Source organism: Peromyscus eremicus, chromosome 20 (genome assembly GCF_949786415.1).
Source record: "Peromyscus eremicus chromosome 20, PerEre_H2_v1, whole genome shotgun sequence".
Taxonomy (NCBI): domain Eukaryota; kingdom Metazoa; phylum Chordata; class Mammalia; order Rodentia; family Cricetidae; genus Peromyscus; species Peromyscus eremicus.
The window spans coordinates 2,354,237-2,374,363 of NC_081436.1; the positions used below are offsets into that span (position 1 = coordinate 2,354,237).

General features: G+C 55.6%; 1 protein-coding gene across 1 annotated transcript; it reads right to left on the bottom strand.

Annotated features, from left to right (window-relative positions):
- Positions 1-8,480: 8,480 nt before the first annotated feature.
- Nr4a1 (nuclear receptor subfamily 4 group A member 1) lies at positions 8,481-16,448 on the bottom strand. The gene is made up of 7 exons (XM_059247078.1): positions 16,178-16,448; positions 12,291-13,174; positions 11,376-11,505; positions 10,964-11,115; positions 10,389-10,591; positions 10,121-10,299; positions 8,481-9,285 (listed from the first exon to the last, which is right to left on the bottom strand). Exons 2-7 carry the CDS (start codon positions 13,170-13,172, stop codon positions 9,029-9,031), a joined length of 1,803 nt encoding a protein of 600 aa, XP_059103061.1. The 5' UTR covers positions 13,173-13,174; positions 16,178-16,448; the 3' UTR covers positions 8,481-9,028.
- Positions 16,449-20,127: the final 3,679 nt, after the last annotated feature.

Here is a 20,127-nt window from a genome sequence, read left to right on the forward strand (position 1 = left end):
TAAGAAATTGGGGATGAGAGAAGTTAAGTCACTTGCTCAGATCACTCAGTAAATAGCAGACCCTGAAGTTCAAACCCGTGCATTTTACCAACACGGAAGCTCACCTGTCTGCCTTCCGCAGAACCCTCCACACACACCACCGTTTGCTAATACATCTCACCAACCAGGGAAGAATGTGTCAAATGTACAGCACCTACTGTCTAGGGGAACCGCCTTGATTTACAGTATCTTTGCCACCAGCTTCCCACCATGTCAGTTTTGAGCCACAGGACATTGATGAGTTTGGAGTCTAAAATGCATAAAGGATTGCTCTATTTATTGATCGATCAGGAGGAATGCAGTAAGGCTCCTGGGGATTAGAACTAGGGGTGTGTGTGTGTGTGTGTGTGTGTGTGTGTGTGTGTGTGTGTGTTGGAAGTTGAACACAGGGCCTTGTGCATCTCTCTACCACTGAGCCACAACGCTGTCCTGCACTCTGTCTCAAGCTCTTTGCTGGTGCCCTCCTGAGGACACCATTCAGCCTTAGCAGCCATCACCCCAGCACTTCAGAGGCCCTGCAGTGTGCGGGCTTACCTACAACTGGGCCTTTCATTCGAGATAAAACTGCTCACCAGCCCCAGTTTACAGATAACGAAACTGGGGCTCAGTGGCGTGCCGTGGTTTGCTGCGGTGGTTAATTGTATGTGTCAACTTCAACCTGACTGGAACACACCCAGACCCTTGTCAGATAGGCGGTGAAGGTGTTTCTGCTGAGAGTAACACTTGAAAGAGGTAGACTAAACGAAGTAGATGGTCCTCCCTAGTGCGGTGGGCATCATCGGTCAGGTGTAGGTCTGGGACAGAACACAAAGCCTCACTCTCCTGCAGGAAGCATTCGTTCTTTACTGCTTTAGGGCTGGGACATCAGCCCTTCCTTGGGTCTCAGAGGCTCCAGACTGCAGCACTCAGACTCAAACTAAGCCGTCTGCCATCACTGGGCCCTCTCTGTAAACTGTTCCCTGTAATGACATCCATCCCTCACATCTATCACCTCTCTCCCCATGTGTGGCTGTGTCCTTGTGTCTTATTAGTTCTGTGTCCCTGCAAACTTTAAGACGCTTGCCAGGGCCCCACAGCTGCTCTCTCCTCTTTCAACGATGGTTTTGCTCACTTTGTTGCTGTTGTTACTCCGTTGTTTTTATTGTTGCTGTTGCATTAGTGATTTTGAGAGAGCCTCTTTCCAAGGCTGGTTTGATTCTATACACACACACACACACACACACACACACACACACACGCACACGCACACACACACACCAGTACTGAAATGACAGGCCTGTAGCGTGCCTGTCTTTTTTTTTTTTTTTTTTTTTGAGACAGGGTTTCTCTGTGTAGTTTTGGTGCCTGTCCTGGATCTTGCTCTGTAGACCAGGCTGGCCTTGAACTCACAAAGATCCTCCTGCCTCTGCCTCCCGAGTGCTGGGATTAAAGGCGTGCGCCACCACCACCCACGTGTGCCTGTCTTCTTTACGTCACTCTGCCCCTGCCCCGCCGCGGTCTGTCCTCCCTGCTGAGCCTTTACTGCCTGTCATTCATGCTGAGTCAATGACATTTCTCTGGTTTCACAAGCTGGCCAAGCCTCGCCTCCTCAGACCTTCCCGACTTCTTCCAGGGGACCCAGACCTTGAGTCCCACCCTTGTCTGAATATTCCAGTCTTAGCCAAAAAGAATGGTTGTGTACGGCATGAGTTCTCCAATCCTATGCCTTGACCCCTATGATCAAGACACAACTGTTGCCGGGCGGTGGTGGCGCACGCCTTTAATCCCAGCACTCGGGAGGCAGAGCCAGGTGGATCTCTGTGAGTTCGAGGCCAGCCTGGTCTCCAAAGCGAGTTCCAGGAAAGGCGCAAAGCTACACAGAGAAACCCTGTCTCGGAAAACCTAAAAAAAAAAAAAAAAGACACAACTGTTTAGTCAGGCCTGGTGGCACGTGACTGTAATTCCAGCTGTCAAAGCCAACCTGGGATATAGAGTGAGTTCAAGAATAGACTGGGCAACTAGAGAGACTTGTCTCAAAACCAGTAGTATAATAAAGGCTGGAGAGATGGCTCTGTGGTTAAGAGCACTTGCTGCTCTTTCAGAGGACCTGGGTTCAATTCCCAGCACCCACATGGAAGCTCAGGTCCAGGGATCCAGTGCTCTCTTCTGGCCTCCCAGGGCACTAGGTACCAGGCATGCACATGGTGCACATACATACACGTGGGCAAAAACAATTATATACAGAAAATAAAAAACAAATATTTAAAGGTATAAAAAAGAGTTTTGGAAATATAGCTCAGTGGTAGAGCATTTGCGCAGCATCAGACCCATGCAATACCGTACAGAACAAATTGACCATTCTAACTCTCTGGGAGTTCCAAGGCTTAGAAGAAAGACGAGCCAGGAGACACCAGCCTGGCCAAGAAGCCTCAAGAAATGGTCTGAGGGCTGGAGAGGTGCTCAGTGGTTACAAGCACTTGTTCTTGCAGAGGACTGGGGTTTGACTCCCAGCGCCCACATGACAGATCACAGCTCCAGTTCCAGGGGATCCGGTACCATCTTCTGATATGCAGGTAGTACAAGACATCCATGTAAGCAAAATACTCATACACATAAAATAAAGTAAGTCTTTAAAAATGAGAAGAAAAGAAATGGCCTGTAAGAAATGACAGCAGGTTCTGTGGGGCCAGAAAGGAGGGCACTACTGCTGCTGTCCTAGGAAGACGCTGGTGGCCCAAAAGGAAAGGGACACATTCAGAGGAAAGAGGGAACCAGGCCTGGTAATCCCAGCCCTTGGGAACCTGAGGCAAAAGGATCAAAAATTCAAGGCCAGCCTGGGCTACAGAGTAAGTGTGAGGCCAGCCTGGATCACATGGTAAGAAAGACTGTGTCGAAATAAAACAGGCAAGAGACCCACCAGGGTTAAGAGAAATGGCAAGTCCCGTTCTCAAAGGTGGGAAGTGACTAGACACCGTAAGAAGAAAAGCCAGGCCGCTGCAGAGAAAGCAGGACAGCGACTTGAGCAGATGGGCAGGAGGGGGAGGGCGCCAGGAAGCCATGGAGCTTCACCGTTTTCTGGAGAAGGGCAAGAGGCTGGCAGAAGGGCTTACTGAAGGCGGAGAGTGGAGCCCTGCGGCAGCCCAGGCAGCGACAGAGGCAGCTGACTTCTCAGCAGCCAGGCAGGCAGGGTGCTACCAGCCATGCCTGCAGCAGAGGCCTGGGGAGGGACCTTGAAGACCAACCCAAGTCCTTGGAAGCAGGCGGCTGGCGTTGCCTGATGAATATGGCCTCAGATGGCCCCACCTCATCCTGGGGTATACCCAGGGGGAGAGCTGAGCCCTGAAGCTGGCCCCGAAGGCCACTCCAGCTGCTGCAGAGCTGACCCCAGTGGCGTCACAGGGCGGGACTCAAGCCCCAGCAACAACAATGAGAGGGACTGACGTCAGGCTGGGGGCTCCTGACGGTGGCCAGCCTCGCTGGAGAGCCAGAACCCTGTCTGCTGACCCTCTGTCTAGGCCATGGGGACCAAAGAAGACCAGCTGTCCTTTCCGACAAGGGTCCCCTGGGATCAAAAGCAAGGGTTCCTCCACCTCCAACCTCCGGCCTCTGTGGCTGAGCAGAGAAGAACATGGAAAAGACAGTAAAGAAAGCGGCCGCGGCAAGGATCGTGACCAATCAGACGCCCGGCCCCAACTTGCCAGCCTCACCAGGCTGGGTGTTCATGTCCTCTGTCTGACCTCAGGACTTTTAGGGATCTGCCCTTCTTGTGTTTCAAGTGTTGTGTGCTCATTCCCTGTATGTCTGGCCAACTCGGGGTGTGAGTGGGGCTTTATTTCTGTGTGTCTGCCCCTCAGGTGGGAGATTCCGCCCTTAAACAGCTATGAGTTTGTCCCTTTGAGAGCCTGTGTGTCACTTTCGTTCCGGGGAAGGAGTCTACGTGATCATCCTGGCGGAGGGGAAGTTCATCGCGCTGCTTAGGGTCAGGGTCTGTATCTCTCCCTCGGGACTGTTTCTCTGGCCCTGGTTTCAGGCTAGATGGGGACTATCTATCTTTATGGTATTCCAGCTCCCTGATACACTGGTAGAGGATCCAGGTTTCCTGCTTGGTTACCCCAAGGCTGTTCTCCTGGGTGGGGGCGCCAAGCTGGGTAACCAGGGCCAGTCAGCACCAGGTCTGCCTGGCTTGCAGCTGGGCACGGCTCCCTGCTAACACAGCATGTACCAACCAGGACAGGCCCCCCCAACACCCTCCCCTAACTGGCTCAGCTGCCACCCGCAACCCCCACAGCTACAGGGAGCCTGATTTATGGTCCCAAGTGGAGGCTAGATATTGCCAGTGTCTGGGTCAGACCTTGAAGAAACCTCAAGTGGCCCCCCAGCCTGCCAGGTTCAGGGCCCAGCAGGACAAGAAGGGGAGCCAGAGCAGTGAGGAAGAGGAGCCCGCAAGAGCCTAGGGGAGGCAGGCACAAGGCAGAGGTCAAGGCTGAGGGCTCCTGGGGCCCCTGGAATTCAGAGCAAGCCTGGAGTCCAGCTGGGGAGCCTGGGATGGGCCTCCTGCCCTCAGAAGGGCAGCAAAGAGGCTTTTTCTTTCACCTGGTTTTGAAGTTTCAAACTCCTGCTAGTCTTCTGAGGCCTTTACCAGACAGTCCCCCCAAACTTAAGGTTATGGAAGGGCGTGGGCAGAAGCCTGAGGGCCTATGTCTAGGGTAGGGCAGAGGCAGCCTGAGGGCAAACACTGGTTCCTCTGAAGGGAAGAAGAGCTGTTAGCTGAGCTATGGGGCTGTAGGAACAAGCCTGGACATAACTGGAAACGAAGCAGGCAGAGGTTCACCTGTCACCCTCTGGCTTCGAGGAGGCTCCCTGGTCCTGGGCTCTCTTGAAGTCAGAAACGTTGGGAAGGGACCGGGCTCGCTCAGACCTTGAAACCCTCTAGAATCCTTGGCTCAAGTCTTCTGTAGGGCCATCAGCCAGGAGACAGCATGACCTGCCTCCCGTGGCTGCTCACTGTCCAGGATCACAAAGTGGTCTTCCACCTCAGAAGCCCTCTCATGCTTCCCTCTCCAGCACTGGGCCGTGAAGCAGTGTAGGGGTAAGAGTGGATCGCGGACACAGCACAGCTCAACAAGAGCATAGAAACTTTCAGAAGTTCCTCATCTCCTCCAGGCTGACCTCCACCTCCCTCCATAATGGGTGGTGACCAGAGACCAGATGTGAGGCAATCCTCATCCACCCCAGATCTAAAGAGAAAAGGAGACACTTGCTGTGCCCACCTCAAAACCGACCCTTCCCAAGACACAGTCACCTCGGGGCTGGGGAGGGGGCCGGGGCCTCTGGGCCCTGGGCCCGGCGTGGGTGGGGGGCAGTAGGGAGGCAGGTTTCCTGGGTCTCCCGTGAGGATAAACAGCAGGCTTTGAGGCCTTGGAAAATCCCGCCCGGGATTCCAGGCCCTGCCAGCGTCACTGCCTTTTGACTATTGTCCCCATCGGAAACGGGCCCAGCCCCCGGCCAGCGGGGACAGAGCCGCCATTGTGAGGCCCCAATAGGCTCAATGCCCCCTTGTTCGCCCTCTCAGCCCCTAGCAAGACTTGGAGGCCAGTTCTTCCAGTTGCTGGTGGAAAGAAAGGGCCTGCCTCCAGGCTCCAGCCTTCGGGTGGGGCAGGGCAGGAGTAGCAGATCAGCCCCCACCCTGTGCCCCAAGTGCCAGAGTCCTGGAAAGGAGTTGCTGTCGGTGGAGAGTCTTTTTATTTGCAAAGCCTGGGCTGAGCAGCCCAGTGGTCAAGAAACTTCACGCACCCAGCACAGCCACTTACGAACCCTGGGGAAGTCATTTCCGTCCCCGGAAGAAGGTTACCCTCTTTCAAAAATACAGCGGCTTATGTTGATCTAGGTACAGGCCTATAATCCCAGCACTCAGGACGATGAGGCAGGAGAATTGCTGTGAGTTCAAGGTCAGCCTGAGCTGCACGGTGAAACTGTCTCAAAACAAACAGAAAAGCAGGTCACGGTGGCTCCTGACTGTGAGGCATTGGAGGCAGAAGGCTCGGGAATTCTCAGTCATCATTGTCTGCCTCCACCAGTGACAAGGACTCAGCAGGGGGGTGGGGGGGTGGGGGGGGGAGACAAAATGTACAGCCGCTCTCAACAGCCTTAAAGTCCTGTAAGGCCGAGAGTCTCCTGGGCCCCACCCACACATGGCATGGAAGCGTGAGTTCTTTTGCTGTTCTCAAGGGCTACCCTATCTTTACGTTATCGGTACTAACGGTACAAGGAAAATGAGAGGGACGAGTCTGGCCATCAGCTACTACCATTCTACTCCCAGCCGGCGTCATCGAAGAGATGGGGAAACTGAGGCTGGGACAGGCAGTGAGTGGCCTCTCTCAAGCAAAGACGGGGGGGGGGGGGGGGGGGGCAGGTGCTAGGGTTGCTGTTGGAGCTCACTTGGGACTAGTCAGTGTCCCAGGGTACATGCTTCGAAGTCACAGCACCAAGGGGGACTCCACCATGCCAGGCATGGTCTTCCCATGGGCCTTTCTTAGGCCTGAGGCTGAAATGTATTCCCAGATCTCAAGTGAGGGTGCACAGCCAGAGTCCCTTAGGAAACTACATGGAGTGAGAGCCTGGGAGGGGCCCTCACTCCTTCTTGACTCTACAGCAGACTGTTTTGCCCTCTCTGATCCGATACCCCGTTATCAAGAGGCCGTGGAGATGTTGCTAGTCTTGGGCCGGGGTGGTGAGGAATGACTGTACTGTGGGGGGTCCTGCCTTCAGGGCTCCTGTGAGATTCTGGAAATGAATCAATGCTAACAACAGTGAAGTTGGCCAGCCAGGCCCTGCCTCTGGCCATCCTGCCACAGGCCTTAGGTGCTGTCCGTTTAGACTCACGGTTCTCTAGTCATCTCTACCTCTCCTCCAGTTCTGGGTATCAAACCCAGGACCTCACACATTCGGGGCAAACATTCCTTCCCTGCACTATGTCTCCAGCACCGGAACCTGCTCCTGAGCCAGCTAATTGAGCTGCTGATGAGCATGGGGGCCAGAGAACGTTTTGTAGGACATGGACACAGGTGTCACTTAAGAACAATCTTCCTGCCAAGAATTCACGCACTGCGGGCTGCGTGGACCCTGCCGCTGGGCCTGGCAGAGGGAACACTGATGGAGATTAAACAAAATTCACCTCAAGATCAGCTGCCACCATCCCTGGCTCACGAGCACACATCGAAACACCTCTCACCCTAAAAGTCTGTGAGCATAGGTTTGCTGCTCTTTGTTTTTACAAATGTACAAACCAAAACAATCTGAGATCTGGGGGTACAGCTTGGTGGTAGAGCGCTTGCTGAGTGTATGTGAGACCCCCAGCATCACCCCCTTCCACTTCACCCCAAAATTAAAAAGGACTGGAGTCAATTCCCGGCACCCATATGGAGTTCACAGCTGTCTGTAACCTCAGTTTCAGGGAACTGGACACCCTCAGGACATACATGCAGGCAAAACACCAATGCTCATAAAATAAAAGTTTAAAAAAATAAATCAAAATATTTAAAAAAAAAAAAAAAAAAAGCACTTACCCCCAAGCTGGGACTTGCACAGTAGGAGACCCAGCTCCTACAAGTTGTTTTCTGACTTCCACATGCATGCTATGGCACATATGTACACACATACACACATATGCGTGCATGCACAGAGGCAGGCAGATCTCTGTGAGTTCAAGTCCAGCCTGGTCTACAGAGCGAGTTCTGAGGACAGCCAAGGCTACACAGGGAAACCTGTCTTTTTTTTTTTTTTTTGGTTTTTCGAGACAGGGTTTCTCCGTGTAGCTTTGCGCCTTTCCTGGGACTCACTTGGTAGTCCAGGCTGGCCTCGAACTCACAGAGATCCGCCTGCCTCTGCCTCCCGAGTGCTGGGATTAAAGGCGTGCGCCACCACCGCCCGGCAGGGAAACCTGTCTTAACCAGCCCCCAACGAAAGTCTAAATCATAAAGTATCCCTTACCCCAGGGTCAGACCCCTAAGAGACGACCTGAGACTTGAGGCTAGATCTGTCCTGGCCACTCTAATCCCCGGGAGAGTCGCCATTCACTGTGGACCCATCAGCCAGCTGTTACCAGAGGCCTCTCAGGCCAGGAATTAGTTCCAGATGCAGGTGGAGGGTGCACATCTGTAATCCCAACACTCAGGGAGCGGAAGGAGGAGGACGATGGACAGCCTGAAGCCAACTGAGCCACACAGCAAGTCTATCCTACAGGTGCTGCACAGTGAGACGTGTGTTTGCGAGAGAGGAGAGCCAGGCCCCGTGGTTTGCTTCATGACTACACGAAGCAGGCCTCATCATGACCTGCCACCTGCAAGTGAGTGACGGAGGCTTACCAGCTCACTGGCGACAGCTAAGATTTCCCCGGCGCTATGGCCATATCTCATATCATTAATTACAGCAGAACATACAGTGACGTCAGAGAAAAGACTCAATTTCAGCTACAGGTCTATTTTTTATTCAATATATTAAATATATTAATCAGAAAAGTCACATCCTATAAATCCAGGAAAATACACAAATATAAATCGGAACCTGCCATTCACCTTGAGTGACAGTTATGTACATGAGGAAGGAAGGGGGAAGAGATCTCAAGTTGGAGGCTGAAAGGCTTGCCCAGGCTGGTGGGGGCCCCACCCCCCCTCCCAACCTCCACCTCAACCTCTTCCTTTCTGTATTTACAGCAGCTTCGGCTTATTTACAGCAGGGTGGTATGTGTTAAAAATGTTTTATCTTACAAAAAAAAAGAAATCACGAAGGCCAGGACTGAGCTACAGGGATAAGACAAATAGTGGGGTCACCCCCGTGAATGCACCCCCTCCCCCAGGTCTCGAGCTCCCTGCCCATCTTCTGGAATGAGGAGGTGAGTCAGTCTTAGCTCAAAACCAGGCTGGGGGTGGAGTGCTCTGGGGGTCCGTGAGCTTAAAGGCACATGGGTGACATAAGGGCACACACATGTGTGCACACGTGTTCAGGGTAGGGATCAGAAAGACAGTGTGTCCATAAAGATCTTGTCCACAATCGGTGGAGGGGGCACCAGGTCCTCCAGCTTGAGGTAGAAGATTCGCTGCAGGCCTTGGGTGCACAGGGTCCGAAGCTCAGGCAATTTGCCCAGCAGACGTGACAGGCAGCTGGCTGGCTGGGGCTCTCCTGCCACGGTAGTCACGTGCTCCTTCAGGCAGCTGGCGATGCGATTCTGCAGCTCCTCTACCCGGCGAGGATCCTGCAGCCCATGTCGGTCTGCAGCGGCAGGGAGTGCAGAGTGAACCACTCAGCAGACACTCGGTCCCCCAGAGCCCCCCAACTCCTCTAGCATGTCCCACAGGCACTCATTCCCCAGACTGGTTAGCATGTGAAACCATTGTTTCCAACGTCCCAAGAGACAGAGCGAGGCCCAGACAGCTTTCCCGACTTGCCTAAGTTCAGACAAATGAAATAAAACACTAATCCAGGTTTTCTGGGGTACAGGTTCCACATGGTTCTGAGAGGGCCTGGGATCTCACAGGAGTGACTTAGGGCTGCCACCAAGGAGGGCTAAGTATAGACCTCACTACCCCTTCAAGCCCCGGCTCTTCTGATTTTGTTCTATTCAAGCAGGTCCCCTAAGAAACTTAAGTGGGAAACGGGGAGAAGCAGAAGAGAGAAACCTCTACATTTATCACCGGCGTCCAAGCCGTGTGATACATGTACTGGTACCCACAACAGGCACAACCATTGTGGCTGGCAGGGTGGCTGCCTCTTACAGAGACAAGAATGGGAGGGAGCCTGAAGAGCTGACGCTGGTCCTGTTTCTGGACCACAGCGCTGGCTATCCAAGTGCAGCGGGTGAAAAATTCACGCGTGCACTTTCCTGTGTGCTGCGAGATTGACAAGGAGGCTTCAAAACAAACTGACAGCCTACACCAGATCCCCAGCATCTAAGGCTGCCGTGAGCTTTAGAGGTGGACACAGCCGAGCCCCCTTCCAGGTCCTGACACCCCAAATGCTGCAGGCACTCTAGGGATCCTCAAATGCTAGATGCCACATACCCAATGGCCCTGCAACCCTGGGGCCCAGCCTGGTGCTTGCCACTCACCGGTGATAAGGACCAGAGCAGACAGGCAGGCAAAGGCAGGGACATCCACAGCCAAGCTATGCAGGGACCGTGAGAAGGCTAGGATGCTGTCAATCCAGTCGCCAAAGCCTCGGGCACACTGTAGCCGGTGTAGCACCAGGCCTGAGCAAAAGATGAGCTTCCCTTCCCCGGGCTTAGATCTGGCACGAGGCAGAGGACAGTCAGGACTTGGGTACGGACAGGCTAGGGCAGCAGGGTCAGGAGGACAGGAAGTGGGCGGGCAGCTCACCGGTAGGCCAGGCGGAGAATGAAGAGCTCCAGGAAGGCAGACTCCAGCAGCAGGTCTTGGTCTCCTGGGGAAAGCTCAGCAAAGCCAGGGATCTTCTCTGCCCACTTTCGGATAACGTCCAGGGAACCCGAGAGTAAGTCATAAAACTGCTGCACATCGCCGGCATCCTCCTTCCCAAAGCGGGGCAGCACCAGCTCCTGGAACTGAAAGGGACCACGAAGAGCTCAGCACCGTAAGCAGGGCCTACGCTCGCTGCTCCTGCTGCTGCTGCTGCTGCTGCTGCTGCTGCTGTACCACGTCCGGCTCTGTCAGACCCTGGCACACCAGATCCAGGAGGGCAAATGAGCCCTAGAGTGGGCCCATGTGCTTGTCAACCCCCACAGGAACACCCAGGGCTACCGCAGCGGTTTGTAACCAGTTCCCCCACCCCGCGCCCACCCCAGTGCATTTCTCCAGCTAGTCGGTGCCAAGGAGGAGGTTCCCCGTTTCCTGATGTTGTCCTGGCAGGAGAACCTCTCCTAACAGGCAGACACTGCACATGTTCCCAGGGGCAGGGCAGGTGGGCGGGACCTCACCTTGGAATAATCCAACTTGGCAGTGCTAGGCCCCGAGTCCAAATGCGCCCGAATGAGAGAAGTAAGGAGATTGGTAGGGGAGACATCCGGGGGCTGCTTGGGTTTTGAAGGCAGCCGGCCCCGCCGCCCCTTTAGGCTGTCTGTCCGGACCACTGCAGAGAAACGGGCAGTATTGAGGAAAGAAATGAAGGGGTCTTCCACTCACACCGTGCACGCCACTGAGAAGTCAAAGACGGGGAACCCAGGCCCACCCCACCCGACCCTGGCCAGCAAGGCAGGTGCAAGGTGTGTATCTGCGTTTAGGGGCGGGAGTCTAGAGGTGGGAGACGGAATCGGAGGCAGGTGCCTGGTGACCCGGGCTGCCCCAACCTATCGGGTCGCCTCTGCCGAGGGCCCCATCTAAACCACCCACCTTCCTTCACCATGCCCACAGCCAGGCACTTCTGGAAGCGACAGAACTGGCAGCGGTTCCGCCGCCTCTTGTCCACAGGGCAGTCCTTGTTTGCCAGGCAGATGTACTTGGCACTTTTCTGTACTGTGCGCTGGAGGGGGGGAGACACGGAACAGGCTGTCAGAGCATGGGAGGGGGGGGAGAGCCCAGGGGAGGGGACCGTCCAGATCCTGCCGACGACGACGACAACGCAGACAAAAGCACTCTCTGTTCATAGCTATTTTCCTAACATTTGGGTGCAGGGGAGGGGGAAATCGAGGGCCAGAGCGGGGAGAGAAGTCTGGGGCACGTTGGGGGAGGGTTCTGCCTCAAAAGAAGGATTCCAGAGCCCGAGACGAAGGGGCTAGGACCTCAAGGCCGTCCAGACACCTGCTCTGAACAGGTGTCTGCCTGTGTCCACCTGCCCTTTCCTGGGGCAAGGAAGAGAGAGCTAAGGGGGTGGGGGGTGGGGAAGGGAAGCCAAGCAGGCACCCAGCACTGGGACAAACACACAGCCTGTTCCCAAGTCCACCCCCAGCCTGGAGGAACCAAACCCTCTGCCTGGACCTTTCATCCAGTGCCAGGAACACAAGTGCCTGTGGCCCCCTCGTCACCAGGGCGAGGGCGGGGGCAGGGGAGAACCAGAGGCTGACCACTAGAACTTCTGTTCCTGAACACCACTGCACAAGCCACACCTGCCCCCCTCCCCAGCTTTCTGCAGCCCTAGAGCTCTGCGTGCCCTCACGAGTGAAGGGTCCCAGGTTCCCGGGAAAACCATACACCTGTCCTCTCCCTGCAGGACAGAAGCAGCTGTGAAGGTTACTACAGATCCCAATGTGATGACCCACTCCATCCCCACTTCCAACAGGCTGTAAGCACCCAAACACAGCAAAATACCTTGAAGAAACCCTTGCAGCCCTCACAGGTGCGGACCCCGTAATGCTGGCACGAAGCATTGTCCCCACATACGGCACAGCGGCCCTCGCTGCCACTCGAAGCCCCACTCCGGGCCTTGGTGGAGGTCACAGGTGCATCCAGAATCCCGGAAGTGTCAAGGTTCGGAGAAGTGGGTGCCAAGCCGGGGAAAGCCGCTGGCATGGAATAGCTCTCACCCTCCCCAAGCTGGTGGGTGGCTGGTGGTGGGAACAACTTTAGGGAACTCTGGGCCAGGCTGGGGCTGGGACCGGTTGGGGGACTGAAGGAGAAGAAGGTTGGAGGTGGTGGAGGCCCAGAAGCCTTGGGCAACTGCTCTGTCCATGCCCGAAGGCCTTCATAAGTCTGGCTGGGGGAAAAGTGGCCAAATGAGCCATCCCAAGGAGAGAGCTGGGGTGGCTGGAAGCTGGGCGTAGATGGTGAGGGAGCCGAGCAGGGACTGCCATAGTAATCAGAGCCGCTGGAGGACAGGGTCTCATCTAAGGGGCCACTCAGGGTGCCGGGATAGCAGCCATACACCTGGAAGTCCTCAAACTTGAAGGAAGCAGAGGCAGGAGAGGTGGCTGAGGATGAGGAAGAAGAGGTGGAGGAGGCTGACGAAGAAGTGGAGGAGCATGGTTGGGTTGTTCCCGGCAGCTGGTATAGGAAGGTGTCAAACTCTCCGGTGTACCCGTCCATGAAGGTGCTGAAGCTGGGCAGGGTGGTGGGTGCGGTGGGCGCTGCCTCAGGGCTGGCCAGGTCCATGGTAGGCTTGCTAAACTCAAGGGCCAGGGGGTCGCTCGTCAGGTGGTCACGCGGTCCCGGGCTGGCTGCTGGTGTTCCATATTGGGCTTGGATACAGGGCATCTCTGGAGAGGGAGGAGACCCGAGGGAGGAAGGGGAGGAGCCAGTAAGAAGCAGCAGAAAGCTTGGTGGACCCGGGGAGCCTGGTGGCAGGACGACAGAACCCAGGAATCCTGATCCCCCCAGCCCAAGGACTATCTCACCCTATGAGACACAAAGCTCATAGGCAGAGGCCCATGAGCCAAAGAGGGCTCAGTCAGAAGGCCAGCCACACCCCAGTGGGTCTGGGAACCCTAGGGAAGGCATCTAGCCAGCCCTTCCCTGCAGGAACAGGGGGAAGCTGTGTTCCTCCAACCCCCAGCCTCCTGTTCACGGGGTGGGGGCTGGGAGAGGCAACCCACAGAGCTTCGGCCCAGCCCCCAGGAGCAGATCTGCTGATTCCTCAACCAGGCACTTCCTGGGAATACATTCCCAGGCACACGCCAGGCTCTGCATACCCCCTTCTTCACCACCACCACCCCCAGTGTCTGTCTCCACAGACGTCCTGGAAATGGAGAAGCTGCAGGTCATGGTACAACTGTCTACCACAGTGGCCTTAGAAACAAGGCAGCCTCAGATCCCAGCCCCACCTCAGCCCTGTGTGCTGATCCCACAGGCACCCAGTCCCACTATCTGGGGCTGTGCACCCACTCTGTACTTTCTGGAACGTTTCCAGGAGTTGGGTAACATGGCTACAGACGTTTAAATACCATGTACTGGGGGCTGAAGAATTGGCTCAGTGCATAAGAGCATGGGCTGCTCTTCCGGAGGACCTAAGTTCAGTTCCCAGCACCCACATCAGGTGGCTCACAACCATCTGTAACTTCAGCTCCAGGTCACCTGATGGCTCTAGCCTTGTAGTGTGTGTGTGTGTGTGTGTGTGCACACACACACACACACACACACAGTTAAATTCATTAATAATGTCTTAAATACCATATATCAGAGGGAGGTGAGGGACTGAGCAGGGAGACCCAGAGAGGAGCCTCTGGACACACAGGAGAAAGGGCCGCTCCCAAAAGGAATTTCTCAGCTAACCGGGTTGTTTTTTATAAGAGGACACTTAGAGTCCAGCAGGAGACACAAGTTCATCAGGCAGAGTGCGGGAGCCTGCTGCTAGATGCAGGAAGACAACCTGTCCCTGCCTATGCTCCCCTGCTAAAGCAGATGTCTGTTTCTTGCAGCATCCAGGGGCTTGGCAACGTGTCTCTCTCTCTCTCTCTCTCTCTCTCTCTCTCTCTCTCTCTCTCTCTCTCTCACACACACACACACACACACACACACACACACACACACACACACTGGAGCACCTGAAAGATCAGAGACAGCACCATTCCAGGGAGACCCTTAAGTTTTTTTTTTTTTTTTTGGTTTTTCGAGACAGGGTTTCTCTGTGTAGCTTTGCGCCTTTCCTGGGACTCACTTGGTAGCCCAGGCTGGCCTCGAACTCACAGAGATCCACCTGGCTCTGCCTCCCGAGTGCTGGGATTAAAGGAGTGCGCCACCACCACCCGGCCGACCCTTAAGTTTCTATCGGTTCAGAAATCCTGCAGAGGAGGCTCCAGGACCTAGTCTGGGGTCTGTATAGTTCTAGCCTTTCTAGTTGGGAAGGCAAGCCACACAGAAACTCAAGCTGGGACAGAGGATGGGGTAGTAATGGGACATAGACTGTCACCACTTGCTGGCCAGAAGGCCCTTGAGGCCCTCTAGTCCCAGTATTTCCCCCATCCCCACTCACCCCTAGGTGTCTGGACAGCACAGCTCCACCCCTGGCCTGACATGGAACTTCCCAATAACAGTGGCCCCCAAGTTCCAGCCCTGCCTGCCCAGTGGCACGTCCCTCAGGCACACAGCACCTGTGAGAAATCAACATGGCCACTTCTGCCTCTGCTTGGGAGAAGAAGCCTAGGCAGGGATGGGTTGGGGGTGGAGGAAGGGTGGCAGCCAGTCAGGACTGGGCATTTGTTCCAGCCTCATTCAAATCCTGTTTCTCCACTTGGACATCCTACATCCGGATCAACCCCCACCAATCTACCCTGCTTCAGGCAGATAGTCAGCAACACAAGATACAGACCTGCATCTCGCCTCCTGGGGTGTGTGGGGGGAGGGATAGTCCCAAGGGGGGGTGGAGAGGAGGAAGAGGCGGGGTTGAAGGAGGGAGTGGGAGAATCCGGCTTGGGGCAGGTCCTGGCAACACAGTGGCTTGCACCTGTTAGATGAACAAGCCTCAGGTAGCACCCTACTTAACAGATCCAACAGGGACCACTGGGGTGATCTGCAAGCCTGTCTCGATTGACAGGAGAGTTATCCCCCGGTCAGGACCACACTAAGACTCCAGCGTGAGCACTTCCACCCAGTCTCCACGTGTCCCTTTCCCTGACTGAGCCAGGGTATAGCTCAAACAATCCTTCGTATACTTCTAGACACACTGACCCTGCCAACTTAGTCCAACACAGCAATCACCCCGCCAATCTAGCTAGCCATTTCCTTCAGCTCCTGCACCGTTCAGACAGAAAGTTCAGTAGGGGAATCTGAAATTTTAACTACAGCCTATAAAGTGTTAAGTAAACAACTGGGAAAGGAGCTGACAGCCTGGGAAGGAAACCCGTGGAAATCCAATCCTACATGGAGTTGGATGGATCCCAGCAGCACGGAAGCTCTACCGTGTATACCTTCTCTTCGCAACATGCTCAGACACCACCCCCCCCCCTTCACCCCACAATCAGCACCCAAACCCAGAGTACGGTGCGCCTCTTTGGGCGCCCTGGGGAAAAACAAAACAAAAAACAAGCGCTAGACAAGCCTCCACTACCTACCGGCACCAACCACCTTGCAGACCCTTCACCCGCTCCCCAAACCTCAAGCCCGAGCTCACCCCACTCCAAGAGCTACCATGTAACACCACAGATGAACTCTACACACCCCTCCTCGCAAGCCGACCCGAAGACATCCTCTCCGCCCGCGCGTACACCGATCTCTTTCATGCACCACCCCTAGAAACAGTCGCACACTCCCCGCGGGGTACCTACCCGGCCGGCTGCGGCTCTCCCCGGCCGGGACCAGCGACCCAGTCGCAGCCTGGTCCCGCGTGCGCTCCGCAGTCCCTCTCGCACACTCCCCCAACTTTCACCGCCTCCTGCACTGGGGCTCCCCTGGCGAGCCCGACCCTCCTCTTAAGCGCTCCGTGACGCATGGGGAGGGGCGGGGGCGCCACTGACGCACGCGGCCCGGCGAGCTTTGGCCATACAAGGGCGCGGGGGGCGGCGCGGTTCCGGCGGGAGGCGGCCAGGAGGAGGCGCGGGGACGGGGAGCCCGAGGGGGCGGGGCGAAGAGGGGGGGCCTGGAATGTCTGCGCGCGTGACGCACGCGGGGTTCCATTGACGCAGGGAGCGCGGATTGTTTGATCTATAAATAGTTTTCCTCTCGCCCGCCGCGCGGGCTAAATATAGCAGCTTCCAGACCCGCTAGGCTCCCCAAACCGGACCCGGGATCGGGTCCCGGGGTCCGAAATAACCGACTAGGAGGAGGGGGTGCTGTAGAGCCGCACCCCCAGGGCTTCCCCGGAGCAGGATCTCCTCCCCTCCAGCTGTTCCCTCCCAGTGCCTTCCGTGCCCGCTCCTTCCTGCCCATCCCTACCCCGAGCTCTGCTCCGCCTTTGCCCCTTTCCCAGCCTGTCCTGGGCACCCAGGGTTGTCACTCTCTGCCACTCCGGGCAGCCAGAGCAGGTCAGAGCTGAGACAAGCAACTCTGGAACACACCCAGGAGACTGGGAAAGTGGGCTGTGCCCCCTGCCGCAGCCTTGGCAATGTGCACTTGGCGCGTCTTGCCCAGCAAGGTCTCTGGTCCCAGGGATGGCACCTAGAACCCTAGCCTGGCTCCTGGCGATGGACGATCTGGCTTTCAAAGTCTCTTCCCAAAGAGCATGGCTTTGCCAGGCCCATGCTGGCCCAACGGACTCTGCTCCGGACTGATGCTGGTTTCTCACCAGTGGCCCCCCTAACCCCTGGCAGGATGGATGCACCCTAGTTGAGAAATTGGCGAATTTCAGAACCGGGTGGAGCCTGAGAAACCTCCAAACTCATGCCAACTCTTCCCCATTTTATAAATAGACTCAGAGACATAATGGTCCTTGCTCAAGGTCACTCAGCTAGGTGGTGGCACACTGGGGTAGAACCCAGGACCATCTCCAAGGGGCTCTTTTCCCTGGCCCCAGTCCCTGATAAGGAAGCACCTGCCTTCCCACTCCAGCAGCACTGAAGAGGAGCGGCTCTAACCAGTTACCGCGTGCAGTGAAGGGCCTTCCAGGGCTGTATCCAAGTCAGACCAGGCTGCAACCACCGGGAGCCTATCCAGTTCAGCTGTCACCTTGCACATGTGCCCAGTCCAGCCCAAGCTTGGGGAACCCTCATTTGCTAGCAAGGTAGAGAAAGAAGTCTGGAGAGATGGCTCAGAGGTTTACAGCACAGTCTACAACTTTCCCCAACTGGGATTCTCTTTGAAATATCGGTCTGTCCCCCACCTCCCCCATTGCCAATGCCAGCCACAGCCAATGCCAGCCCACTATGCAGCAGCCTTAACTGGGAATACCCAATGACCTCCCCTTTTCCCATTTAAAAACTGGGCTGAGGGTGTAGCTTGGTGGTAGATTGTTTGCCTGGCATTTGTAACCTGGAGTCCATCCCCTCATCAGAAAAGACCTCCCTAACCAACCTGTCACTTCCTCCTATATCTGCACTGTCCCCACATATGGAGCAGCTTTGGTACAATGCTGGTGTCCTTCAGCCACCTGGTCAGAAGTTACCAGAACCACCAAGCCAACGTGTAGTCTTGCTGTTATCAAGTCCACGGCTCTGAACTTTCCCGAGCCACCTTCCAAAGAACTTCTAGGCCACCTGGGGGAAGATGAAGTGTGGATAGGATCCTGGATCTTTCCCCCACACCATCCATAGTTAGATTTTTCTCTCCTTGGGCCTTTTGTTTAAATATGGAAAACTACTATCATTTGAAAACAGGACCCAGGGGTTCCATGAGGAGGCACCTTTGCTCTGAAGCACATACATTCTTGGCCCTGGGTTGTATCGCTTCTGGCTCCCTACCTTATCTCTCTACCCAGCCCTGGATGCCTCCCTCTACTCCCAAGATGGTTTTTAATATGCCAGCAAAAACAAGTCGGAAGGGTTCTCCCCGCCAGCAAAAGCAAGTGCACTGTCCTGTCCTCGGCAGGGTGTGCTGAGATCCAGGCTTTTCTCCACCTTGAGTCCCAGCATCCTCCTCCTCCTCACCACCATTTTGCCTTTGCACAGAGTGGCCCAGACCACCCTGTAGGAGAAGTGGGCATGTAAGCACCACTATCTCACTGTGGATACCCCACACTGCACCCTCACCCAGGCCAGGGAACTCACTATCTCACTATGGATAACCCCCACACTGCACCCTCACCCAGGCTGGGGAACTCACCACCATCTCACTATGGACACCCCACACCGTACCCTCACCCAGGCCGGGGAACTCACCACTATTTCACTATGGATACCCCACACTGCACCCTCACCCAGGCCAGGGAACTCACCACCATCTCACTATGGACACCCCCACACTGCACCCTCACCCAGGCCGGGGAACTCACCACTATTTCACTATGGACACCCCCACACTGCACCCTCACCCAGGCCAGGGAAGTCACCACCCTCTCACTGTGGATACCCCACACTGCACCCTCACCCAGGCCAGGGAAGTCACCACTATCTCACTGTGGACACCCCCACACCGTACCCTCACCAGGGCCAACCGCCTAGAGCTACTGTACATCGTAGAGGCTGCCCTCTTGCCGCCTCAAAGCTAGAGGAGGATGAGGAACTGTGGCTGCTACGTGGAAGTGTGATGCTGGAGGTCTAAACTCAACTACACTCTAAGTAGTATCAGTCAGGGGAAAGAGTCCCTCTGTGGGGACACAGTTGGGGCCACCCATGCAGGTACCAGAGTGGAGCACACAGCCCAGCAGAGGGAAGAAAGGCCAAAAGGACGTGGGGGCAACCCAAACTTCTCCCCGCTGATCATAGGCTGCTCAAGAAGAGTAGCCCAAGGCCCTGCAAGGCGGAAGCGGGCACATACAGGATGCAAGCTGAGGGAGACCTGGTTCCAGACTAGACAGAAACCTCTCAGGGGAGCACCGAGTCTTGCTTTCAGGACTCAAACAAGGATCAACTGTTCAATGGGGATAGGGGAAGTGAGTAACATGGGAAGTCCAAGACTAGAGATGAACACCTGAATCCCGCGGAGGGCAGGGAGAAGACGTGACAACTGTGCCTGCTGACAAAAACCAGTGCTGACCAGTCAGGCCCACACCAGGGCCCAACCTACCGATGCACATCATCACTCGGCCCTAGGCAAGGTTCTTCGGCTAATTCCCAGTACCAGTCATCTCTGCAGTTGCCACCTCAGCCACCGGCACACTCTTCCTCTCCCCTCTGCTGGAGTCCTGCCTGGCCTCTCTGAAGTCAGCTCCTGGGCCACCCAACTCCCAGTAAGCCTTTTCCCACTGGTGTAGGGAGGGAAGTCCAGGAACGAGATACTAACCAAGGACCAGACTTTGGGCCAAGATACCGCACCTGAATCCACTCATTCAGCCCTCTTCCTGTCCCAAGCTTGAAATCACAACCTGCATTTTATAAACAGATCCTCTAACTCCTGTTTTATGCGTATGCTGACTTCACCCCCCGATTCCTGTAAATCCACCATAGAAGCAGTTACAGGTGTCTCCGTGGGAGTCTTCGGTGGGTCTGGAAGCATGCCAGTTCCTGATTCAGATGATTGGGCCCCAAGTGTGTTGGCTCTTGAGGGGTCTTCAGACTACACTCCCAAAGCTTTTACCCTATGACAGCGGTTCTCAACCTGTGGGGTCATGACCTCTTTGGGAGGTCTAACGGCCCTTCCACAGGGGCTGCCTAAGACCATCGGAAAACACAGATATTTACATTAT